This window comes from Oncorhynchus mykiss, chromosome 13 (assembly GCF_013265735.2).
Source record: "Oncorhynchus mykiss isolate Arlee chromosome 13, USDA_OmykA_1.1, whole genome shotgun sequence".
In the NCBI taxonomy this organism is placed as follows: domain Eukaryota; kingdom Metazoa; phylum Chordata; class Actinopteri; order Salmoniformes; family Salmonidae; genus Oncorhynchus; species Oncorhynchus mykiss.
Genome location: NC_048577.1, coordinates 37,398,054 through 37,425,416, shown reverse-complemented (window position 1 = coordinate 37,425,416; position 27,363 = coordinate 37,398,054). Strand labels below are relative to the sequence as shown.

The following is a 27,363-nucleotide window of genomic DNA, read 5'->3' as shown; positions in this document are numbered from 1 at the left end:
TCTTCTGTTGCATCCTAGTTATGTCAATCAAAGCTTTCTTGACGTTTGCCTGCACTCAGGTTGGAATTGGAAAACTAAGGGTCTGTGTGTACAGTACTGCGACATTGAAGTAGGCTAAAGTTACTGTAGTTGCGATTGTTAGAAATACAGTTTGGTTAAAAGTTCTCGATTGTCCTGTACAATAAGACATTTTGTTCTGGTGGTTTAAGGGTGGTGGCTGGCTACGATTTGACGGGATCATTTTTCTGACACTTTCCCGTGGACAGTAAGGTAAGTAGGCGGTCGCAGACCTCTTTGCTTCGTATCATTTATACATCATATTGTGGTTGGGCCATGAGAGTAAAGTTTTAAAAAACACATTATAGTCGTGTGTGGTGGGCGAGCAGCATCAATGTATTATCAGATTGAGAATCTCACTCGACGCAAAGTAACTGGAGCTACGTCCTCCATGCTATTACATAAATCGCCAAAAGTTTAATCACACTGTTTCGCAAATAGATTAGGCCTACCAGTCGTTGCAGCTGTTGTTGGTTATACGTTTGCTTTCAAAGGATAGTATACGCCGACCGTTTATGCCTAATTCTTGTGTTGATGTGCTGGCCATTTCTTCAAGGATGATATTGCACATTTTTATGAAGTTGCATGTGCAACCATGTTGGGATGCTGACTTCGGTCAAAGCCACATCCAGTGGTGCAGGTTGTAATGACCACTCTCACGTGGGCATGTCACGGCCATTTGATCCATCAAACGGTGCTTGGGGAAGTCATAACGTCAACCATGCATGCCCTCAGGTTTGCAACAACCAGTCTACAGTTTGAGGGATTACAAACACACACAGCCAGTGACATGTGTTAATGGATGCCAAGGGAAGGCCAAAAATGACCGACAAAAAAAAAAACACCGATTTCGTCTGTTTCATAATTTTACTACATTCAGCCTCTTGCGAATTGAATATATCAGGAAGAAAGCATCAGAGCGATCAAAACAGCGTCTGGCCTCACTTGACAAAAGTATAAGCAATTAACCAATCAGCGTTGAGTTCAACTGTGAATGGTCCTGGCGCACCTCCTTTCGTTACAAGGAGTCAACATGTTTTTCTACTTGCAGGAAGGTGTACACACACACACACACACACACACACACACACACACACACACACACACACACAGAGTAATTAGAACCATGGACAGCTTACTTTAATTGGACTAAATTGTTTTTTGGTATCTTTTAGTTGTCACTGATGTTGAAATGGTGCTGGAATAGTCGAGGCAGCTCCGGTTTTCTTTGTGACTTGCAGGAAGGTGTACACACACACACACCGAGTAATTAGAACCATGGACAGCTTACTTTAATTGGACTAAATTGTTTTTTGGTATCTTTTAGTTGTCACTGATGATGTTGAAATGGTGCTGGAATAGTCGAGGCAGCTCCGGTTTTCTTTGTGACTTGCAGGAAGGTGTACACACACACACCGAGTAATTAGAACCATGGACAGCTTACTTTAATTGGACTAAATTGTTTTTCTGGTTTTAAATCAATAGTTGTTTAGTGGTCCGAAAATGTCGGAAACATGAACTTGATTGACCACGGTGTTGTTCATGTTACTGTTTGTTACATGCAATATGCTTTGTGGACTTCAATGGACAGAGGTAGCTATCCGGTTTTGTGATAAAACAAAGGTGTGGTTGAATTTATTCTGCCACTGTGTCTTCTTATTGTCTCGGCCTTTAGGCCCACAGTACCAGTCAAAAGTTTTTTTTTTTTTTTTTAAATATATGACCTTTATTTAATTAGGCAAGTCAGTTAAGAGCAAATCATTATTTTCAATGACGGCCTAGTGGGTTAGCTGCCTGTTCAGGGGCAGAACAACAGATTTGTACCTTGTCAGCTCAGGAATTTGAACTTGCAACCTTTCGGTTACTAGTCCAACGCTCTAACCACTAGGCTACCCTGCCGCCCCAGATTTTTCAAAGTAGTCATCCTTTGCCTTGATGACAGCGTTGCACACTCTTGGCATTCTCTCAACCAGTCTTCCTGAGGTAGTTAAAAGTTAATTTGTGGAATTTCTTTCCATAATGCATTTGAGCCAACGGTTGTGTCGTGACAAGATAACCCTATTTGGTAAAAGACCAGGTCTATATTATGGCAAGAACATCTCAAATAAGAAAAGAGAAATGACAGTCCATCATTACTTTAAGACATGAATGTCAGTCAATCTGGAAAGTTTCTTCAAGTACAATTGCAAAAACCATCAAGCGCTATGATGAAACTGGCTCTCATGAGGACCGCCACAGGAAAGGAAGACACGGAGTTACCTCTGCTGCAGAGGATAAGTTCATTAGAGTTACCAGCCTCAGAAATCGGCAATTAACTGCACCTCAGATTGCACCTCAAAGTTGAAGTACAAACACATCTCAACATCAACTGTTCCGAGGAGACTGTGTTAATCAGGCCTTCATGGTCTAATTGCTGCAAAGAAACCACTACTAAAGGACACCAATAATAAGAAGAGACTTGCTTGGGCCAAGAAACACGAGCAATGGACATTAGACCGGTGGAAATCTGTCCTTTGGTCTGATGAGTCCAAATATGAGATTATTGGTTCCAACTGCTGTGTCTTTGTGAGACGTAGAGTAGGTGAGCAGATGATCTCCGCGTGTGTGGTTCCCACCGTGGAGCATGGAGGAGGTGGTGTGGGGGTGCTTTGCTGGTGACACTGTCAGTGATTTATTTAGAATTCAAGGCACACTTAACCAGCATGGCTACCACAGCATTCTGCAGCGATTCGCCATCCTGTCTGGTTTGCACTTAGTCCCACTATCATTTTGTTTTTAACAGGACAATGACCCAAATCACACCTCTAGGCTGTGTAAGGGATATTTGACCAAGAAGGAGAGTGATGGCAGGCTGCATCAAATTACCTGGCCTCCACAATCACCTGACTTCAACCTAATTGAGATGTATTTGACCTTTTATTTAACTTGGCAAATCAGTTAAGATCAAATTCTTATTTACAATGACAGCTTACCTCGGCCAAACCCTCCCTTAACCCGGACATGTCTGAGTCAATTGTGCGCCGGCCTATGCGACTCCCGATCACGACCGGTTGTGATACAGCCCGGGATCAAACCAGGGTCTGTAGGGATGCCTCTGGTACTGAGATGGTTTGGGATGATTTGGACCGCAGAGTGAAGGAAAAGCAGCCAACAAGTGCTCAGCATTTGTGGGAACTTCTTCAAGACTGTTGGAAAAGCATTCCTCATGAAGCTGGTTGAGAGAATGCCAAGAGTGTGCAAAGCTGTCATCAAGGCAAAGGGTGGCTACTTTGAAGAATCTAAAATATAAATATAAAATATATTTTGATTTGTTTCACACTTTTTTGGGGGGGTTACTACATGATTCCATATGTGTTATTTCATAGTTTTGATGTCTACACTATAATTATACAATGTAGAAAATAGTCAAAATAAAGAAAAACCCTGGAATGAGTAGGTGTCAACTTTTGACTGGTACTTTAGATATCACGGTCGCAAGGCATATGAATTGTAGTACGGCTTAGTGGGGAAAAAGTCCCTACATACATACAATCGTCCTATTTGTCATCATTAAGTTGTTTACATAGCATTGGCGAGTGAATGTAAAACTGTAAGGTTGTTGCTGATATTGTTCCTTATCTTGTCCAATGGTATAATGACACTGCATCAGGAAACACTTACCGGAATCAAGTAATGCATTTTCCTGGAATCTCTTCCTCAAATAATGTTTCCATTGTCCAATGTTCTCGTTTAGTTTTTGTGGTGCTTTTATGAGGGTGCTTTTATGATATCTAAAAGGTGTTTTTCTCTTGTTGTTTCCTGAATATTATATCTAAATATCATTGTTTTAAATTGCTGGGGTTTTTTACATTTATTTTTGAACCTGGGCCCAGTTTATCTAAACATTTAATCCAGAACAAAATGATCCGGTGTTGTGTCAAATTTCCCCATTTCAAATTGTTTGCTGTTTAAGAAGACAGACACAAAGACAATATTTCAACCAAATGTTATCGTATCACATAACATGATCTGTGTTGTAGCATATGATGCGGTTAGAGATTTGCTTTCATTTTGTCTTAAAACTACATCCAAAAATGAGGACGGACCACATCGGAAGGGGGAGCAAAACACAGGATGATTTTGATCTGGAAAAACTGGTCCCTGGTGACTGAAAGGAGAAGCAACTGCTTACTGCATCGAGTCAGGCTTTGATACTGTAGTGAGGTGTAGAAAACTGTTATACCTTCTCTCAGCCTGAGTTAGAGAAATATGGGGTTTAACAGTTCCCCCGCATGGCAATGCTCGTTTTTAGAAAGTAAGATACAGTAACATTATTTCTGTTACATAGAAAGTACTAGGCCCATGCCTAGTTACGGACAGGGCAAAGGATGTGGCTGCTTTTCATGGCCCTCATGACTGATGCTTTCTAGTCAAATTGTTATCTTTAGCTGAACAATGCAGACTAGATTCCTTGAAAGGCTGATCCCACCTCCCGTACTGTATAGTGTACAGTACACCACATTTTTTTTAGACAAACAGTGCTTAGACATGCAACAAATGTTTTTATGGTGTAGCCTACCCATAGTGGCTGCAGAGAGATACTGGTGATGAAATGAGTGGTGCCTTGCTGCAGTACGGAATGTTTCCTGTTCTTGAGACCTACAGTTCTCTCAACACCGGCTCAGTGAAAGTCAGTTCATGTTGACTTGCTTCTGTAGGCCAAGGCTGTAGAGATCCCCCAGGCCTGTCTGGTGTTGTGCCACTGTTCACACAGCTGTGTTGTTAACCCTGGTGGAGCTCTGTGTTTCTGTGGCTCTCTGTCGTCTGCCTGTGCATTCCACGCCACTCTGTAATGGCAATGATGGGACAAGTGCTGCTCAGACAAAAGCGCTGCTCTTTTTCAGTTGTCAATGGAGAAGTATAGTGAAGCCAGCAGTCTTTATAGGCACTGGTTCTTCCTACCAATGAGTAAGACATGAGAAATCCCCCCCCAAAATTGCCAGAAGCTACCCATGGATTCAGGGTCAGGTTGAACAAAGGAAGTTTCTGCTTTTTAGTTGTTCATCTATCTTGTCACCTATATTTTATGGGTTTCGACTGGGTTGTCACCTGTTGCCAAAGAGTTGGCTGTTTTGAGCTCCTGTAAATTACAAGCTTAGCTGTTGATTAACTAACATGTGATCCATTTAAGCCCATGCACTTTGTATGACTTGAGGAAGTTGAAAGAAAACAAGTAATTGAATGGGAAGGTGACAGTTTGAGTTTTGACACATGATGATGAGTCAGCTCAGCTGCTCTGTGTTGTGGTTTGAGTCTAGTTTTTGTATGTAGCACAATCTCACTCCAGGGGTGTATTCATTACGCCTTGCAACGGAAACCATTTACCGTTTAAGAACCAAACGAAAGCAAACCAAACCAAAAGATTTTGCAACCGAATCAGCGTAATGAATACACCCCAGGCAGGATGATGCACCTGTTTCCGTCAGTGTAGTGAAAGAGGAATGAGGAAAGGTGACATGTCTAACATGTGAAATGAGTAGGGGTGCCCTCTAACGTTCCTCGCTTTCCTTTTCTCAAATAACCATGTAATGTAGTGGACCCTCACAGCAGAGTTCAGTAGAGCACTGGGACAACATGTCACTCTAGCCTAAGCTCTCTCGAAATGAACAAACCCTGGAGCAGATATTTAACCAATATGAATATGTCACTAGTCAATACATCTCAATAGTTTAAACATCAATGGCCAATACATTTGAACATATCAGGACATATATTTATCACACAAAGTCAACAAATAGCGATATTAGGAAAACGCCCCTCAACATAACATACTAATTACTGAGCATGCAAACCTGCTAGGTACATATGCAGACGTGACCGACCCGGTCGCACTAGTCTGAACCCGCGGTGGTGAGAACAGAGCCCTACGTACCTGGTTTGAGGAGTTAGCGAGAACTTTGGTCAACTCGGGATAACCAGTACCACGAAAGTGGCTCACCTTTTAATGAGGCGCAGTGCTGTGAAAAAGTATTTGTCCCCCTTTCTAATTGTCTCTACTTTTGCATATTTTTTATACCAAAACCTAATATTAAATAAAGGGAACCTGAGTGAACAAATAAAACAACAATTACATATTTAATTTATTTCATTAAAAAAAAGTTGTGCAATACCCAATGCTCCTGTGTGAAAATGTAATTGCCCCCTTACACTCAATAACTGGTTGTGCCACCTTTTTAACTGCAATGACTCCAACCGAACACTTCCTGTAGTTGTTGATCAGTCTCTCACGTTGCTGTGGAGGAATTCTGGCCCACTCTTCCATGCAGATCTGCATGGAATAGTGGCATTTGTGGGTTTTCATGCATGAACTGCTCGTTTCAAGTCCTGCCACATCTCAATTGGGATTAGGTCTGGATTAGGCCATTTCAAAACTTAAAATTTGTTGCTTTTTAGCAATCTTCATTAGAGGTCGACCGATTATGGTTTTTCAATACCGATTATTGAAGGACCAAAAAAAAAGCTGATACCGATTAATCAGACTATTTTTAAAATGTTTTTTTATTTATTTGTAATAATGACAATTACAACAATACTGAATGAACACTTTTATTTTAACTTAATATAATACATCAATAAAATCAATTTAGCCTCAAATAAATAATGAAACATGTTCAATTTGGTTTAAATAATGCAAAAACAAAGTGTTGGAGAAGAAAGTAAAAGTGCAATATGTGCCATGTAAAAAAGCTAACGTTTGAGTTCCTTGCTCAAAACATGAGAACATATAAAAGCTGGTGGTTCCTTTTAACATGAGTCTTCAATATTCCCAGGTAAGAAGTTTTAGGTTGTAGTTATTATAGGACTATTTCTCTTTCTACCATTTGTATTTCATTGGATGTTCTTACAGGCACTTTAGTATTGCCAGTGTAGCAGTAATAGCTTCTGTCCCTGTCCTCGCCCCTACCTGGGCACGAACCAGGAACACATCGACAACAGCTACCCTCGAAGCATCGTTCCACAAAAGCCACGGCCTTTGCAGAACAAGGGAAACAACTACTTCAAGGTCTCAGAGCGAGTGATGTCACCGATTGAAACGATATTAGCATGCACCCCGCTAACTAGCTAGCCATTTCACATCGGTTACACCAGCCTAGTCTTGGGAGTTGATAGGCTTGAAGTCATAAACAGCTCAATGCTTGAAGCACAGTGAAGAGCTGCTGGCAAACACACAAAAGTGTTGTTTGAATGAATGCTTACGAGCCAGCCAGACTGTCAGACTGCTCTATAAAATCATAGACTTAATTATAACATAATAACACACAGAAATACGAGCCTTAGGTCATTAATATGGTCAAATCCGGAAACTATAATTTCGAAAACAAAATGTTTATTCTTTCAGTGAATTATGGAACTGTTACGTATTTTATCTAACGGGTGGCAACCCTAAGTCTAAATATTGCTGTTACATTGTACAACCTTCAATGTTATATCATAATTATGTACAATTCTGGCAAATTATTAACGGTCTTTGTTAGGAATAAATGGTCTTCACACAGTTCGCAACGAGCCAGGCGGCCCAAACTGCTGCATATACCCTGACTCCTTACACGGAACGCAAGAGAAGTGACACAATTTCCCTAGTTAAAATAAATTAATGTTAGCAGGCAATATTAACTAAATATGCAGGTTTAAAAATATATACTTGTGTATTGATTTTAAAGAAAGGCGTGGATGTTTATGGTTAGGTACACATTGGTGCAACGACACATTGGTGCTTTTTTCGCGAATGCGCTTGTTAAATCATCACCCGTTTGGCGAAGTAGGCTGTGATTCGATGAGAAATTAACAGGCACCGCATCGATTATATGCAACACAGGATAAACAAACTAGATAAATGAGTAATATCATCAACCATGTGTAGTTAACTAGAGATTATGTTAAGATTAATTGTTTTTTATAAGATAAGTTTAATGCTAGCTAGCAATTTACCTTGGCTTCTTGATGCATTCACGTAACAATCGGTGTCCAAAAATGCAGATTACCGATGGTTATGAAATTGTTGTTGAAATCGGCCCTAATTAAACATTCTTCAAAGAGTTTTGATGATCAACCAGATGCTTTTTGGCAAACATTTGCCTTTTGTCACAGGTGCTCTTCAGTGTACATCATCACAAGCGTTTTTGTGTGATCTTGTGGCTCAACCTCTGCTTGCATTAGACAAATGATTTGACTGACTTTTCATCATATTTGTGGAATCGACTGGAGTTATAAAATGTTATTTATTGGCCTTATTCCAGTCTGACAGGAAGTGGACAGGGTAAGGAAAGTAGAGGCGAAGTAAACCAGGATTGCAATCAAATCTACCAATTGCCAATACAAGCAGTAAAGGTCACAGGCAATTTCAACTCATTGTTTCACCTGCGTAAGACAAGAGGAAGTGACATTTTTATAAATGAGGATTCGTCCCAAATGGCAACATATTCTCTATAGTGTACTTCTTTTGACCAAGGCACAAGAAAATCTTGCCATTTAGGACGCAACCCTAGGTTTCTCTGCAAAGCAAGATGCGGTTGGAGCATGTTTGTTCACCTGTCATCCAAGGAATTGAGTCTTTGTGATTGGATAAGTTCTGTTATCTGAATCTGTCAATGGAGCATATCAGATATGAGGATGCAAAGAATGGAAGAAATATCAAATCCCATGATTTAAAATGTTACCCTAACTATACAGTTTGCTCCTCTGTTTCTCTTTTCTCAATTTCCTTACATCTAGCCTGCAGTAAAAAAAAATGGTCTTGCTACTGTATAGGGACTTGTTATCAGGACCGTTGTAGCCTAACCACCACCTTGCAAGTTATTGTGCAATTGAGCTACTAGGAGAACATTGTGTTCCTCCCTGTGTCCAGTACAATGAGAAGGGTGGCAGATGTTTGCTGATGACTGTGTGATCTCTCAGGGCTGGGGGCGATGCTCTGTAGTTCTCTACCTTTTTCACTGGTTGTAATTAGGATTTTGTCAAGGCTTTTAGGAAGTACACTGTAATGTAGGAAAAATACCAGGCCTGGGTTAGCATGGCTGCTCAAATAACTCACTGAAATCATGACCGCTGTTAATGGAAAATCACTTTCACTTTGAAAATATAATTCCATTGTTATGGAAGGAATGTGGAGCAGAAACCGTTTTGTGCTAACTTGCAGACGGTGTCATCTGCATTACATGACCTACATAATTCAATGGTTTGCTGACGATGACAACAGTGACATTCTATTCAACTGGGAATGAATATCAATGATGTGGTTCCTGTTTACTTTGAAGTCTGAATAGTTTTCTAGTAATGCTGAATAAATCTGCTCGCATCAGACCTGGAGGGAGACCAAAGGGTTTCTATCTGGCTCACCTTGCCCAACTGGGAGGCCAAAGGCCAGGGTTTATTTTGGTTTATGTTTCTCTGTGAAGGCTGTGCGTTGAGTTGAACAGGATGTCTGTTTATAGGAAGCTGGCTGAGGTACCATCAGATACTTTTGTCTTTGGTTTCTGAGGTTTTCCTGTCAGGGCGAATATGACGTGTGTCTATACATGCTCTCATCAGATTCAAGACAATCGGAGTTAAAACAAATTATCAAGGTATTGGAAATGTTTCAGTGTAGAGACATACTGTATGGTGGCCTCAAGGTTTCGTCCTGCATTGGCTAGCTGTCAAGAGCCGATCATTGTCTCAAGAGATCACATCTGTTCCCCTCATTAATATCTAGCTTCCTTGTGTCTTCCTTGCTTTCCATTTCTTCCTCGAACTATTTCCACGTGTGTGTCCTATACAGGGTTGTGGAGGCAGCCGGCAGCATGGCCCAGTGGAACCAGTTGCAGCAGCTGGAGACCAGGTACCTGGAGCAGCTGTACCACCTGTACAGCGACAGCTTCCCCATGGAGCTCCGGCAGTTCCTCGCCCCCTGGATCGAAAGCCAGGACTGGTGGGTACTTTCCTAGTTCCTGTGGTTCACAACACCACTACAGAATGAGTACCTAGTACCTACGGTTCACTAACACCACTACAGAATGAGTACCTAGTACCTACGGTTCACTAACACCACTACAGAATGAGTACCTAGTACCTACGGTTCACTAACACCACTACAGAATGAGTACCTAGTACCTACGGTTCACTAACACCACTACAGAATGAGTACCTAGTACCTACGGTTCACTAACACCACTACAGAATGAGTACCTAGTACCTACGGTTCACTAACACCACTACAGAATGAGTACCTAGTACCTACGGTTCACTAACACCACTACAGAATGAGTACCTAGTACCTACGGTTCACTAACACCACTACAGAATGAGTACCTAGTACCTACGGTTCACTAACACCACTGCTGCTGGCAACACTCGGCAGGAAGACATGGCTCATTGTTGTGCTTGCTCATTCTGTTTGTTATTAGTGGGGATGGAAATATGTCATCCACTCACGCTCAGTGTGGCATTGATTTTCCTCTACAATCGTTTTGATTTATTTTGAAGTAGCATCAACAACATTACAGCTAGACTGTTAGCAGGGAACACGTCATACACATTTTCCCATTGTGAAAGTGTTCAATAAGTGACTTTTTGGACCTGAATGCCAAAACCTTCAAGGGGTTAAGGTTCTCAAAGTTGACCTATTTTGCATACCCCGAGACATTTCCTCATCACTGGAAAAGATAAACGGCTGAGATGAATCTAATTTAAAAGCTTACGAACAGGGTTGTCAAACAATTTAATAATTTCATTTTTTAACCTTTAACGTCAATTATCAAAAACCGCGTAAACGCCAGTGTTTTTTTTCATACTCGCGTATGTTTTGGCCAAGAACCTATTTGACATAATCTAAGGTTTTGGTGTTGTGCCCGCCATTGGTTGAGACACAACATGCTCTTGAATACAGGTGGGTGTCATGTTTTGGCTCATTTAAATGTGCTCAAATGAGAAACTTTCAAATGGTACCACAAAGATGGTTGTTGGTCCACACACATCAGAGACTCTTGACTTAATGGGGATATGTTTTCAATTCTACTGTCAATCATCCATTAGAAACCTATTGGAAATATACATCATAGAATAGACATGACCATTTTTAAGTTGACATTCGTTGGTGGGTGCAGTCATCTTTGTGGTAGTAATTACACTGAACAAAAATATAAACGCAACAATTTCGAAGATTTTACTGAGTTACAGTTCATATAAGGAAATCAATTTCAATTGAAATAAATGAATTTGGCCCTAATTTATTGATTTCACATGACTGGGAATAGGGATATATCTGTTGGTCACAGACACCTTAAGAAAAGCTAGGGGCGTGGATCAGAAAACCAGTCAGTATTTGATGTGACCAGCATTTACCTCATGCAGCGCGACACATCTTCTTTGCATAGAGTTGATCAGGCCATTCTATGAATTCTATTTCTAGGATTGAAATGACACCGACCCTGTATTCAACAGCATGTTGTGTCTCAACCGACGGCAGCACAACACAAACACCTCAAAGAATCTGAAGTAGGGTCCAAAAAGTCACTTTCTGACCGCCATGTTATGGCATTGTTTTGGCATTCGGGTCCAAAAAGTCACTTTCTGACCGCCATGTTATGGCATTGTTTTGGCATTCGGGTCCAAAAAGTCACTTACTGACCGCCATGTTATATCATTGTTTTGGCATTCAGGTCCAAAAATTCACTTTCGGACCGCCATGTTATATCATTGTTTTGGCATTTAGGTCCAAAAAGTCACTTTCTGACCGCCATGTTATATCATTGTTTTGGCATTCGGGTCCAAAAAGTCACTTTCTGACCGCCATGGTATATCATTGTTTTGGCATTCGGGTCCAAAAAGTCACTTTCTGACCGCCATGTTATATCATTGTTTTGGCATTCGGGTCCAAAAAGTCACTTTCTGACCGCCATGTTATATCATTGTTTTGGCATTCGGGTCCAAAAAGTCACTTTCTGACCACCATGTTATATCATTGTTTTGGCATTCGGGTCCAAAAAGTCACTTTCTGACCGCCATGGTATATCATTGTTTTGGCATTCGGGTCCAAAAAGTCACTTTCTGACCGCCATGTTATATCATTGTTTTGGCATTCGGGTCCAAAAAGTCACTTTCTGACCGCCATGTTATATCATTGTTTTGGCATTCGGGTCCAAAAAGTCACTTTCTGACCGCCATGTTATATCATTGTTTTGGCATTCGGGTCCAAAAAGTCACTTTCTGACCGCCATGGTATATCATTGTTTTGGCATTCGGGTCCAAAAAGTCACTTTCTGACCGCCATGGTATATCATTGTTTTGGCATTCGGATCCAAACAGTCACTTTCTGACCGCCATGGTATATCATTGTTTTGGCATTCGGATCCAAACAGTCACTTTCTGACGGCTTCTTCCATTGGCAGACATGTATGGACAGTTTTGTTTAAAGCAAAAGTCATGCTGTCAAAAAGTGACTTCAAATGGATTTACCCAAAAGCTATTTCAGTTCCCAACCTTCCTTGTTACCGTAAAAGTCTGCTCCTTATGCAAATATCTTTCAATATTTCCTGCCAAATGGTTCCTAGTTTTATACCAAAGCAAATTAGATTCAGTGGGTCATATTTTCATAGATATAGAGATATATAGATCATGGATGTATTTGGAAAGTAGTCCGGCCCCTTTCCCTTTGTCCACATTATGTTACCTTACAGCCTTATTCTAAAATGGATTCAATTAAAACATTTCCGCATCAATCTACACACAACACCCCATAATGACAAAGCAGGTTTTTAGAAATTGTTGCTTTTTATAATGATAAAAAAAACTGAAATGCCTTAACATTAGTATTCAGACCCTTTGCTATGAGACTCAAAATTGACAGTGCATGTCAGAGCAAAAACCAAGCTATGAGGTCAAAGGAATTGTCCGTAGAACTCAGAGAAAGGATTGTGTTGAGGCACAGATCTGTGGAAGTATACTAAAACATGTCTGGAGCATTGATGGTCCCCAAGAATACGGTGTCCTCTGTCATTCTTAAATCGACGAAGTTTGGAACCACCAACTCTTCCTGGAGCAGGCACATGACACATGTGGCACAGGCACATTCCTGTAAAAGGCACATGACAGCCCGCTTGGAGTTTGCCAAAAAGAATCTAAAGGACTCTCAGACCATGAGAAACAAGATTCTCTGGTCTGATGAAACCAAGATTCAACTCTTTGGACTGAATGCCAAGCGTCACATCTGAGGGAAAAAACAGGCACCATCCCAACAGTGAAGCATGGTGGTGGCAGCATGTGGATATGTTTTTCAGGGACTGAGAGACGACTCCGGATCGAGGGAAACATGAGCGGAGCAAAGTACAGGGAGATCCTTGATAACCTGCTCAGGACCTCAGACTGGGGTGAAGTTTCACCTTCCAACAGGACAATGACCCTAAGCACACAGCCAAGACAACGCAGGAGTAGATTCGGGACATGTCTCTGAATGTCCTTGAGTGGCCCAGCCAGAGCCCGGACTTAAACCCTAACAAACATCTCTGGAGAGACCTGAAAATAACTGTGCAGCGATGCTCCTCATTCAACCTGACAGAGCTTGAGGATCTGCAGAGAAGAATGGGAGAAACTCCCCAAATACAGGTGTGCCAAGCTTGTAGCGTCATACCCAAGAAGACTCAAGGCTGTAATCACAGCCAAAGGTGCTTCAACAAAGTACTGAGTAAAGGGTCTGAATACTTATGTACAGTGCCTTGCGAAAGTATTCGGCCCCCTTGAACTTTGCGACCTTTTGCCACATTTCAGGCTTCAAACATAAAGATATAAAACTGTATTTTTTTGTGAAGAGTCAACAAGTGGGACACAATCATGAAGTGGAATTACATTTATTGGATATTTCAAACTTTTTTAACAAATCAAAAACTGAAAAATTGGGCGTGCGATTACAGCTGTAAGTCGCTTGGGGTATGTCTCTATCAGTTTTGCACATCGAGAGACTGACATTTTTTCCCATTCCTCCTTGCAAAACAGCTCGAGCTCAGTGAGGTTGGATGGAGAGCATTTGTGAACAGCAGTTTTCAGTTCTTTCCACAGATTCTCGATTGGATTCAGGTCTGGACTTTGACTTGGCCATTCTAACACCTGGATATGTTTATTTTTGAACCATTCCATTGTAGATTTTGCTTTATGTTTTGGATCATTGTCTTGTTGGAAGACAAGTCTCCGTCCCAGTCTCAGGTCTTTTGCAGACTCCATCAGGTTCTTCCAGAATGGTCCTGTATTTGGCTCCATCCATCTTCCCATCAATTATAACCATCTTCCCTGTCCCTGCTGAAGAAAAGCAGGCCCAAACCATGATGCTGCCACCACCATGTTTGACAGTGGGGATGGTGTGTTCAGCTGTGTTGCTTTTACGCCAAACATAAAGTTTTGCATTGTTGCCAAAAAGTTCAATTTTGGTTTCATCTGACCAGAGCACCTTCTTCCACATGTTTGGTGTGTCTCCCAGGTGGCTTGTGGCAAACTTTAAACAACACTTTTTATGGATATCTTTAAGAAATGGCTTTCTTCTTGCCACTCTTCCATAAAGGCCAGATTTGTGCAATATACGACTGATTGTTGTCCTATGGACAGAGTCTCCCACCTCAGCTGTAGATCTCTGCAGTTCATCCAGAGTGATCATGGGCCTCTTGGCTGCATCTCTGATCAGTCTTCTCCTTGTATGAGCTGAAAGTTTAGAGGGACGGCCAGGTCTTGGTAGATTTGCAGTGGTCTGATACTCCTTCCATTTCAATATTATCGCTTGCACAGTGCTCCTTGGGATGTTTAAAGCTTGGGAAATCTTTTTGTGTCCAAATCCGGCTTTACACTTCTTCACAACAGTATCTCGGACCTGCCTGGTGTGTTCCTTGTTCTTCATGATGCTCTCTGCGCTTTTAACGGACCTCTGAGACTATCACAGTGCAGGTGCATTTATACGGAGACTTGAGTACGTACAGGTGGATTGTATTTATCATCATTAGTCATTTAGGTCAACATTGGATCATTCAGAGATCCTCACTGAACTTCTGGAGAGAGTTTGCTGCACTGAAAGTAAAGGGGCTGAATAATTTTGCACGCCCAATTTTTCAGTTTTTGATTTGTTAAAAAAGTTTGAAATATCCAATAAATGTCGTTCCACTTCATGATTGTGTCCCACTTGTTGTTGATTCTTCACAAAAAAATACAGTTTTATATCTTTATGTTTGAAGCCTGAAATGTGGCAAAAGGTCGCAAAGTTCAAGGGGGACGAATACTGTCGCAAGGCACTGTAAATGTGATATTTCAGTAAAAATATATATATACTTTTGCAAACCTTTCTAAAAAACCTATTTTTGCTTTGTCGTTATGGGCTATTGTGTGTAGATTGATGGGGGGGGGGACAACTGAATCCATTTTAGAAAATACGGCTGTAACGTAACGATGTGGATAAAGACAAGTGGTCTGAACACACTGCGTTCGGAAAGCATATCTTATCTGTGGATTTATTTTTTTACAATGTGTTTGAGTAATAACTAGAGATATGAACATTTATTAGAGGCTAGGTTGTTACTATAGGTTGTTCTCAAAACCTACCTGGTTAATTAAATCAAGATAATACAAGAAAATGTGCTATGCAGGGCGTACGCAGCGAACAAGGAGTCCCACGCCACGCTGGTGTTCCACAACCTGCTGGGGGAGATTGACCAGCAGTACAGCCGCTTCCTGCAGGAGAACAACGTGCTCTACCAGCACAACCTGCGGCGCATTAAGCAGCACCTGCAGTCCAAGTACCTGGAGAAACCCATGGAGATCGCCCGCATTGTAGCCCGCTGCCTCTGGGAAGAGCAGAGGCTGCTGCAGACCGCCACCACCGCCGCACAGGACGGAACGGCGTCTCACCCGTCTGGCACTGTGGTGACGGAGAAACAACAGATCCTGGAGCACAACCTGCAGGACATCAGGAAGAGGGTGCAGGTGAGACTGCACGTTTAGTCCAAGGAATATGTGGTTTTACACAGGCTTGTTATTTAATACCTAGTTTGATTGACATGCTTTGCGTTGCTTTGCTACAGGATATGGAACAAAAGATGAAGATGCTTGAGAATCTCCAGGATGATTTTGACTTCAACTACAAGACCCTTAAAAGTCAGGGTGGTAAGTTTCACTTTTAATATTACAATTCTACATTTCTTTTTCTAGAATTTTATCGGAATTTATGGATAGGACATGAATCTGTTAGAGGCTCTAATTTTATACTCTACTACTACTATTGATTTTGCTTGTTCTTGTTTTGAAACTCTGGCCCGCCATCAAATACTACCAAATATCACTGACTCTTAAATCTACAGATAACCCACCCAACTCCTCTCCTATTTGCTCAGAGTTGTCCCAGGACATGAATGGGAACAGCCAGGCGGCAGCCACCCGGCAGAAGATGTCTCAGCTGGAACAGATGCTGAGTGCTCTGGACCAGCTCAGGAGGGTAGGGCCCTTATACACCCTCCTTAGTGTCCATCTGACCCAACATCCCTTCTTCGAGGGTCCTAATACCCTGAATCAGGATAGTCAGAATTTCTGCGATAAGTAGGAGAGGCTAGTTGACATTCTGCTCGAACCTCCTACGTGTGTGCAGTAAATTACATAAACCTGCATATTTACATGTTGTTGAATAGTAAACTGTAGAATTGGGTTAGTCATTCTCTAATTCTCAGCAGCAAGCTGAAACTGTCTGGCCCAAGCAGGGGGGCGTGGCAGCCCCGACAAAACATTTGTACTCAGCAGCGAGCTGAAACTGTCTGGCCCAAGCAGGGGGGCGTGGCAGCCCCGACAAACATTTGTACTCAGCAGCGAGCTGAAACTGTCTGGCCCAAGCAGGGGGGCGTGGCAGCCCCGACAAACATTTGTACTCAGCAGCAGCATCTTTCACTACACATGCAGAGCTCTGTATGTGTGCTCGATCATTCATTTTGAATTGAGTTAAATTAATATTCATGCTGCTGTCAAGCGCTAGATATTAATGAGCAAGATGAGGAGGGTGGTAATAGCTGTCAAATTTTGGAGAATGTGGGGCTGGAAACTATTTAGTTGTTTTTTTAAATCCCTGAGGCCAGAATTGTGAAACAAATTCACTAATCATGTTGTCTAACATGATAATCATGCGGAAGATATAATCGTACCCTCGATGTTCGAGAAGTGGGCCAGCAACCGGAGGGTTGTCGGTTCGAATCCTAGTGCTGGCAGGGAGTGAGCTGGCAACCGGAGGGTTGCTGGCATCAATATCGCAGGTGCAAGGAACTTAACCCCCTAAACTGCTCATTGGGCGCTGCACTGCGGCTGATGTCCATCTCGTGTGGATTAATAAAATATATCTTAAAAGTAATTCCAGAGCCCCCTGAATGTCACTTTAACACTGGTTACATCAGTGTCTGAAGGATGTGCTGTTGTCCCTCTCTGTTGTAGCAAATCGTGACTGAGATGGCAGGGCTGCTGTCAGCCATGGACTTTGTCCAGAAGAACCTGACAGATGACGAGCTGGCTGACTGGAAGAGGAGGCAGCAGATTGCCTGCATCGGAGGACCACCCAACATTTGCCTGGACCGCTTGGAGACATGGTCAGTTACCAGTAGTAGCCTTTACTTTCCACGTTAAAATCCTTTTCTGTGCCCTCCCCATGACCGTACACTGTCTATTCCCCCCCAACACTCACGTAGAGTAAACGTCAGAGGCGAAGAAGGAGAAGTTGCTGTTATTTGTAGTCAATGCAAGACACCATAAGATGAAATTGTAGTTCCAAATTTGTTTAACAAACAGGGTAGCACTGCCATAATGACGGACCTAGGTTAACCTTTGACCTCTAGGATTACTTCCCTGGCTGAGTCTCAGCTGCAGATCCGCCAGCAGATCAAGAAGCTGGAGGAGCTCCAGCAGAAGGTGTCCTATAAGGGAGACCCCATCATCCAGCACCGGCCCGCTCTGGAGGAGAAGATAGTGGACTTGTTCAGGAACCTCATGAAGAGGTGGGGAGCTGCTCCAGATCGTTTGGATATTTTTTTATAGGATCGAATTTGCATAATATTCAGATGTTTTGGATACATGGCATAGCCTTTGGCAAATATGGAGATATTTTTACATTTTATTATGATGGGCATTGGATGAGGCTTCAGAGTTTTGTTTATCACAGACTTCCATCATTGTGCCCTAATGCACCGCGTCTTATCTGGCCATTGTGTTGCAGTGCGTTCGTGGTGGAGAGGCAGCCTTGTATGCCCATGCATCCAGACAGACCACTGGTCATCAAGACAGGTGTGCAGTTCACCAACAAAGTCAGGTAAGAGGGGCTGCGGGACTCCCATGTTTCAACTCAGTGCCACCAGTTGATGCCTATGTTGAATACAAAACGGCCTTATTTGATGTCTTTGGCGTTTGCTTTATGTGCTCTCACCAAATGTTATTTTCCAAAAATGTTCTCTCTTTTCAGATTACTGGTGAAGTTTCCAGAATTGAATTACCAGCTGAAGATCAAAGTTATTATTGACAAGTGAGTTTTGCCTGCCTTGCGTCTATCACTCCCACGATCATGTATTATTTGCGTAGAACACCACGATCGACTCAGTCCCAGGGAAGTTGTGAATTGACTTCTGTTTGTTTCTCAGGGAATCTGGGGACGTGGCTGCCATTCGAGGGTAAGTGACTTTTATGTTACGTTGAAACCCTTTGTCTCCTAACCTATCAATCTTAGAATGTCCCTTTTGCCATGGAGCCTGTGAATAACCTACCCTACCTGCTCTACTCTGCTTCTCCCAGGTCTCGAAAGTTCAACATCCTAGGTACCAACACCAAGGTGATGAACATGGAGGAGTCCAACAATGGCAGTCTGTCAGCAGAGTTCAAACACCTGGTGAGTGGATGTCTGTTAGTCAGTATAGTGGTGAGTCTAGTGTGATACTGTGCAGTATGTTGCTTGACTGATAACTGCCCTTCTCTTTCAGACCCTGAGGGAACAGAGGTGTGGCAATGGTGGCAGGACCAACAGTGATGTGAGTCCCACACTCAATCTTGAATGCTCCTTTTCTTATGGTGACTGTTGTAGCTATACTGTTAACTTAAACTTATCATTTTGGGAGTTTATAGTACTATTGTCATCAGTATTGATAGTAGCAGTAGCATCAATCGACCTTTAACCCTGACTGTCCTGTTCCTCCCCAGGCCTCCCTGATCGTTACAGAGGAGCTCCACCTCATCACCTTTGAGACAGAGGTCTACCACCAAGGCTTGAAGATCGACCTGGAGGTGAGACCTAACTCCGCTCTCTACCTGTGTGCACACAGGCGGCTTGGGGGAGTTGCTGTTGTGCTTCCTGACTCCCAGGTGGTCTTTGTCAAGTCTCATTATGGCAACACCAAACACTCAGCATGTAGTCCCCTGACTCCACCTTAATCCTACATCAGCAGCAATTACATGGAGATGAGATATTTAAGGCCACGAGTCAGGTCTGCCACACACGCGAGCCAATAGACAAAATAGTCATTATCATTAGCTTGATGGTGCCCTAGGCTACCAGGGGCCTGGCTCTGCTCTCCCCATGCACTGAATACCAATGAGCTGATTCAGTAGTCGCACTTGTTCTCCGTGCTTCCCTACTGTTGCATCTCCTCGCCCCATCATCCGTCCCATCCACCCCCGGCCGGTGCAGCGAGTCCAGGGGTAATCCGTCTCTGACCTGTTCTACACCTCCCTTACCACCACCATGGTTCCTCCCTCTGATATCACTGTAGCTGGTCCAAGCCCCCTGCTGGGAAACAGGAATCATTCATCTAATGGTTATGTCCTGCCCCCCCTAAACACAGCAGTGTGAAAATGCATTAGCCGGGATAATTAACACATTAGCATTGAGAAATGGAGGGAAATTAGTGTGGGTGTGTGAGTCTTCTATAAACGACACCATTTAGCGAGGCGAGAGGTGCTGCTGTGTGAGTTTAAGACTTAATTCTCAGTGAGGGACTAAGCACTCCATGTCTCTGCCATGTCACTCAGGACACCGACAGCTTTTCCTCCCGTACGGCCGACCACTTTGTCACAGCAATCCAAAGAAGAATAGAATTAAAGGAATGTGTTAAATGGCATTTCATGTCAGACTTTAATAGAATGACCTAAGTTAGTTTTGAAAGCCTGACAAAAAGGTGCTACTGCACCATACGTGTGTATCTTAATTGATCCTACGTCCAGGTTAACCATTCTTCATGCGTTTTCTCTATGGTCTATTAGACCCATTCTCTACCAGTGGTGGTCATCTCCAACATCTGCCAGATGCCTAACGCCTGGGCCTCCATCCTGTGGTACAACATGCTGACCAACCACCCCAAGGTAAGATGGCTGGCGCCACCTCGCGTTCGACCGCTGTCCTGTAACTTCTGGCCCCCCAAATAGTCTTACTGATGTCATCTTTACTGTGTCATACCTTCTTGGCATTGGCGTCCGCCTTGGAGAGGGTTGGGTGTGAAATCCACCTTGACCTCCTCTTCCTGTTGTCGTGTCCTATAGAATGTGAACTTCTTCACCAAGCCTCCGGTGGGGACGTGGGATCAGGTAGCGGAGGTGCTGAGCTGGCAGTTCTCCTCCACCACTAAGAGAGGCCTGACCATCGAGCAGCTCACCACCCTGGCTGAGAAACTACTAGGCGAGGAACCTTTCTGTCTGCAACTCTACCTTCATCTGCATTGGATGGCTCCAAAGCAATAGCATGATGTCTATCACAGAACATTTAATGAGAGTCGGAATGAGTGTCCACCCTAGAAAATGTATTTCTATGGATGGTCTGTATGGCATCAATGCCTACTAAATGTGTTTGTGTTGTTTGTCTAGGGCCGTGTGTGAACTACTCTGGATGCCAGATCACCTGGGCCAAGTTCTGCAAAGTATGTCCCTGCCCAATCAGTCTCTCTTGATATGTTGTTATAGCTATCTATCTATCGTAAACAGCTTCACAGTTTGAATTGATTAGATCCTTCTTTGTCCTCAGGAGAACATGGTGGGTAAAGGCTTCTCTTTCTGGGTATGGCTGGACAACATCATTGACCTGGTCAAGAAGTACATCCTGGCTTTGTGGAATGAAGGGTGAGAGGTCGCTTCTGTTTGTTTACCGACTTGTTACTGGAACAGCTGGGCAAAATCCAAGTTGGAAGGAGTGGAGTTCATGACATTGAGTTCATATGAGCACTGCTGAGAACTGTAATACTGAGCCGTTGAACCCTAGATAGGGGGAAACTGGATTGAGGAGGAGTACAGGTTTTAGGCTTAAATGCACAAGTGTAAAGTGTCAAGTGTAATGGAGTTAAATTGTCTCCCTTTCAGTCTTTCTCTGTCCTATCCGGTGTAAGTGACCATTAAAAAAAAACGGCATTTTTTCTCTCTGCTCTCTTTCGGTCTGTGCAGGTATATTCTGGGTTTCATTAGTAAGGAGAGGGAGAGGGCCATCCTGAGCCCTAAGCCTCCTGGTACCTTCCTGCTGCGCTTCAGTGAGAGCAGTAAGGAGGGAGGCATCACCTTCACCTGGGTGGAGAAGGACATCAGTGGTAAGAGGACAGCGTGTTGGGCTGGCTGGCGCTCTGTCGGTCTTTCTCGCTTTTCTATTGTGCATGTCAATTTGGTCTTTGTCCATGTTGCACGTTATTTAGTTTAATCTCATTATTGCCCTTGTGACATGGTTTCAGATCTCTCTCATTCTCTCTGTGTGTCTTTAGGGAAGACTCAGATCCAGTCGGTGGAGCCTTACACCAAGCAGCAGCTCAACAGCATGTCCTTTGCAGAGATCATTATGGGATACAAGATCATGGACGCCACCAACATCCTGGTGTCTCCGCTTGTCTACCTCTTCCCAGAGATCCCCAAGGAGGACGCCTTCGGGAAGTACTGCCGACCGGAAGCTGCTCCAGAGGCTGAGCTCGGAGACCCGTGTAGTAGTGAGTCAGTCAGGAGGTTTTAACGTATTGTCATGGAAACTGCGGGATGAGTTAATGGAAGAAGATCTGGATGTACCTCCATAATGAATACTTCTTTACCGTTTGAGGTTGATGCTTTGTGAGATGGGGAACATTTTGATCTGTGTGTACATTAAAACGTGTTCTGGTTTTCTCCCGCAGCCATTCAACCATACTTAAAGACAAAGTTCATCTGTGTAACCCCGTAAGTATCCACTTTCCTTGAGAGCTGTTAGTGCTCACTTCCCTCCAAGGAGTTAATGCTCCTAAGTGACTTCACACTAGGTTGTGTAATGGAAACTGGGACAGTCATGTTGCAAAATGTTCAACTTTTTTTTTCTTTTTTCTACTAAATATTTGAGTGTCCTCCGCAACATCCCCTTGTTGGCTTCCTGTAAGGATGGGGCGGGTGGGAGTTTTACCCTGGAAGAGTGGTTCCCAGATCGTTCCTATATAGTCATCACCAACAAACTGACAGACGGATTCACTATTAGTCACGGTCTTTCCCTTATTTATACAGTTGTTGGTCTGGCCTGGGGACAGTGGAACAGGAAGCACAGGACTGTAGGCAGGCAAAGTGTACACATCTCTCTAGACAAAGCATAGTGGAGGAAGCAAGTAACGATCCCCAGACAAGCATACAGATTACTTTAACACCACTAGTAGAACCAAAGAGAAAGCTTTCCTTGCACTTCTAGGGGAACAGACTGTGTGTGTGTGTGTGTGGGGTGTTTTGTAGCCCATGCAGTGCTCTCTATTCTGGGACGGAGTGGATGTGTATGAGTTTAGCAGAGGGATCAGAAGGGTGTGTATACTGGCTAACCCAGGGGCGGAGGTACTGTTTTCGGGGTGTGTAGCAGCGTTGGGAGAGGTTTGCTCAGTGAGAACCTGACCTGTCTCTGTAGGATTAGATGAGTATGTGTGTATTACATAGTTAGAGGTGTCTGTTTGGGTGGAGGGGGGTGTTGGAGAGGATTGCTCAGTGAGATCCTGACCTGTCTCCGTAGGTGCCCTTCCGTGTTCATGGACTTTCCGGACAGCGAGCTGCTTGGGAACGGGATATTCCCTGGGTAGGCAGGGGGGGGGGGGGGGGGGGGGGGGCATGTAGGGCTGTGTGTGTGTGTTTCTCTACGTATGTGTGGGTGAGAGGGTGGGTGAGACTCAGACAGGGAATGGTGTAATAAGTCTCAGCCTCCTCATTTAGACCCCCCCCCCCCACACTGTTCTGTTTCTACCTCACTGCCACTCCTTGGTTCTAACACCAGAGCAGCTTCCAGTCATATTGTATTCAGCCATTTTGAGTTGGGTTCATCCTACTTGAAGATGGCTTCCCTTTCCCAATCACATCCTCAGTAGATCATTCACCTTTCAAACTCCCTGTTAAGTCTACGTACTGGTGTCATGACCACTCCCATTAAAATCAGTCCACGCTGGCCACGTTTAGTTTACAGCTTGATAATGGTATGAAAACGGTCCCCACTTCACGGTCCATTATGAACGGGCTAGAACAGCAGGAGGGGAGAAGAGGCTGTGGATTGATAGGCTGTAGACTGAAGGGCTCATTAGAAGTGCCTTCAGTGGAGATAAACTCCTAAAGGCCAAACGTTGGTCCTTCCTTTAGTTCTCCACCGCGGGAGGTTGGTGGCACCTTAATTGGGGAGGACGGGCTTGTGGTAATGGCTGGAGCGGAATCAGTGGAATGGTATTAAATACATCAAACGCATGGTTTGATGCCATTCCATTCGCGCCGTTCCAGCCTTTATTATGAGCCGTCCTCCCCTCCGCAGTCTACACTGTTCTCCACCTATGACTATAGTAGTAGGTTGTTGTGAGACGTCATGCACTTTTTTAGAACAGAATGTCTGTCAGGGGTGTAGAGGGTTTTGGTGTGTTTCTGCCCACTGGCCTGCCTGCTCTTCTTAACAAGCTAGATTGTCTAGAATACTTTTCATTAACATTCCCACTAACTAACTGCTCTCCTTTGCCCCTTTCGTTCTGCTACTGTCGTCTACCTTCAGTCATACGCTGGTCAAAAGGAAGCACATTGACACATAGTGGCTGAACGGTCCCAACCTGTCACTAATCTGACCCAGTCAACACTGAACTGCTTGACTCATGTATTTAAACCTGTAATACTGTGTGTACATGTAATAATGTGGAGTGTTGTCCTCGTCTATGGTGGTGTAACAGCTGTGATGATGTGGTGAAAAGGACCTAGAGATCTAATCACTATGACATCCGTATGTGTGTTAACATGTTTTCTCCCTCTTCTCCTGTATTTTCTTGTTGCAGCACCAACTCTGGTAACACCAGTGATCTGTTTCCTATGTCCCCTCGCACCCTGGACTCTCTGATGCACAACGAGGCTGAGGCCAACCCTGGCCCGCTGGGTAAGTCCTGACAGATACTAATACACACATGCCCGCACACACACACACATGCACATACTCGTACTGTGCTTGCGTGTGAAGCAAGGTTTAACTTGTTTTAATGGCAGCCCTTTTGCTTTCTGTCTTCCCAGACTCCCTCACTCTGGACATGGAGTTGAGCTCTGACGTGGCGTCACCCATGTGAAGAGACGAGTGAACCAGACTAATTTTTAAATCTTTTAACTCCCCGTTTTCCTAAAAAATATATATTCCACAGTTACCTCTGTCCCATATTGTGAAAGGGAACAAGATACATTACATTCTTTACCTTTCACCTTTACGCCTCAAACACACCTACAGCGTCATTGTGCTAAATGGTACGCAGCAGCATCTGGATATGTGTGCAACAAAAGTTCAACTTTCACCTTCTGCTACCATTTCTGTCAAGCCGTCTACGCATACAGTTTGATGCCTACTTTAGATGAAGGCAAATGCAGCGTTCCATTGGAAATGAATGTTCTTTTGGTGTACCAAAATGCAATGACGCTATCGGTGTGATCGAGGCGTTGGTGTCAATGTTTTTGAAAAGCCATGTCTCACTCCCTGTGGGTGTTTCACAAAGTACCTTATTTAATTTGTATAAAAAATGTTTTACACAAAAGTATATTTTTGTTTCCTCGACTTCCTTTAAAATGGTTTTGATCTTAACCTTCATTTATGAACCAGCGCTTTTGTTTTTGTAAGAATGCCTAAAGAGGAAGATTGCAGTCTAGCTTTTCAAAGATAATAAGTTATTATTTGTTAGCGTCATAGTTCTCAATGACCTATTCTATAACCTTTTTTGGTGGTCTGTCTGTTTGTCCCATGTCATTCTCTATTCAAGGGGACACCTGTATCTTTATTTTTATTTGATTGAGAAATATCCTTGTTCCAATCTTTCCCGTTGTATCTTATTCCTTATTACAAAAAACCTGTGTCTAGAATCTCACTGTGACAATGAGTCAATAATATGATGCGTTTATAAAAACCAAGGAGATGAGAACCAAAGGTCACAGGTGAATTTGTTAATTGAACATTCATTCATATAGGTAATTTATGTGAATGGCACTGGTTTTTGTTTTAGGTGTCTGAAATGGCATTGATGATGACAGGATATTTCTCTGACCTTCTCTCCTCTCAGCCTGGGCTCAACCCCGCTCTCAGCTGGCAGGCAGCATGTCTCAGTTGAAGGGAAAATACTGATTCCTTCCCTGGATTGTAGAGCACGTTGATGATTGTCATGAATCCTGCCCTGAGCAATTTCCACTAGCTGGACCAGCTGCACATTTAAAATTGGCGATGTAAAAATGTACTTTTTTTTTTTTTAAATGTAAGGTTAGGGTTAGGCATTATGGTTAGGTTTGGGTTTAAAATCTGATGTTATGACTGTGGCTGTGCCAGCTAGTGACCACTGCAGAGCTGCCTCCAGGACAAGATTGATGACAATGAATGCCAACCTGCTATTGTAGATAGAAATGTACATTCTTTGGTGTTTTGAATTCATACGCACCCCCTCCGTCCTTCATAGTCTGTCATAATGTGAATACCACTTGTTTTCATTAAACCATCAAACATCAGATTATCATTGCAACAGTACTGCACTAGTCTGTGCCTAAATTGTTTATGTAGTGCATAAATGGTTAATGTAGTGCCTATCTCATACCGTATTAATGATTTATTTTAAGCTAACACTTGTATGTGTTGACCTTGTTTTTTTTTTGTAATTTGCATATTGTTAGTATCAATTTCTAATGATATTTCACTATTCTGTTTGACTGTATATGGGTATCATGTGATGCCACATCATAAACAACACAACACTTGTCCATCACTTCCTGAGTTAAGTGCTCAGTTGAATTGGTAATTGAGTTCACTCTGTAGATGTTATTTGAAAACAAGCTATCTGTAAATTATGCTGCAACTAATCTTATATTTGTTTAAAAATCATAAAAATAAGGGAAAAAAATGTATCTCTCATGGACTCATGTTTGCCTATCTTGTTATGCGATTTTCCATGTTTGAGGTCTTTTTTTATTTTTACCGGTGAGCCAGTTGCATAGCTTAACTGTATCTTTACATGTGTCGAATATGGTAGTGAGACGAAGCCCACTGGCGGGCAGTGGAGGAGATGGATTTTGGGCGAAATTCTGCACATTTTCTCATCGATTAAACATTTGATCTCAATACAGTTTAATGTTACTAAAACTATAATCTGTTTTGAGTGGACTATGGTTTGTAGACTTTTTACCATTTGCAAACGTTTTAAAAAGTCGCATTATTTAGGAAGCGTGCAAGGGCGAATTGAGTAATGCACACGCGCACTTCAAAGTAGGCGTTCCCTAACGGAAATATGCAGATAATGTAAAATGTCGCTACTAAGATCTCGACATTAACGTTAACATTAATGGCATTTGTTGAATTGCCTTAGATTAATTCTGACTATTTTGGGGAAGTGGCTACAGCGTCTCAAAATGGACAAGTACTACTATTGTCGCTTTTTCTCGTTTCTCACGCGAATGTATTTTATTAAGGGAGCATGCGAGTGCACTCGTTCGGTTCGGTGTCAGCCGAACTGAACTGAAGCATGCTAACGCATGAGCTGATCAGAAAACACTTGTATGAGTGATAGTATGTTGGATCAATAGGCAATTAATCAGGGATGTCTGCCGCTCTGCCTTAATTTACCAGTGCCTTTACCCTGGGCTTTAATCTATAGCTGTGAGACTAGCAACATCTCAGACACACACACACACACACAAAAAAAAAATTACTGACTTTGTCTATGGTATAGAAATTTTGCATAAAATGTAAATGCTTTGGAATGTTATTTGTCAATTCTTCTGGAGTTTTGACTCTTTCAAAACGATACCGAGTGGTCTTCCATTGCCTTTCTGTACGTGGTGAAACTGGAAATCCCGTAATATGAC

The 27,363-nt window shown here is 42.9% G+C and overlaps 1 protein-coding gene across 8 annotated transcripts; it reads left to right on the top strand.

Moving 5' to 3' along the window:
- On the top strand, nt 1-27,194 carry rbtstat3 (Stat3). Of its 8 annotated transcripts, XM_036939701.1 has the most exons (24): nt 1-109; nt 210-270; nt 9,854-10,003; nt 15,690-16,026; nt 16,125-16,206; nt 16,401-16,534; nt 17,512-17,663; nt 17,910-18,068; nt 18,287-18,379; nt 18,530-18,589; nt 18,705-18,734; nt 18,856-18,949; nt 19,041-19,088; nt 19,258-19,341; nt 20,317-20,415; nt 20,593-20,728; nt 20,914-20,966; nt 21,071-21,165; nt 21,484-21,623; nt 21,792-22,010; nt 22,191-22,233; nt 23,036-23,098; nt 24,321-24,418; nt 24,526-27,194. In XM_036939701.1, exons 3-24 carry the CDS (start codon nt 9,876-9,878, stop codon nt 24,600-24,602), a joined length of 2,424 nt encoding a protein of 807 aa, XP_036795596.1. In that variant the 5' UTR covers nt 1-109; nt 210-270; nt 9,854-9,875; the 3' UTR covers nt 24,603-27,194.
- Nucleotides 27,195-27,363: the final 169 nt, after the last annotated feature.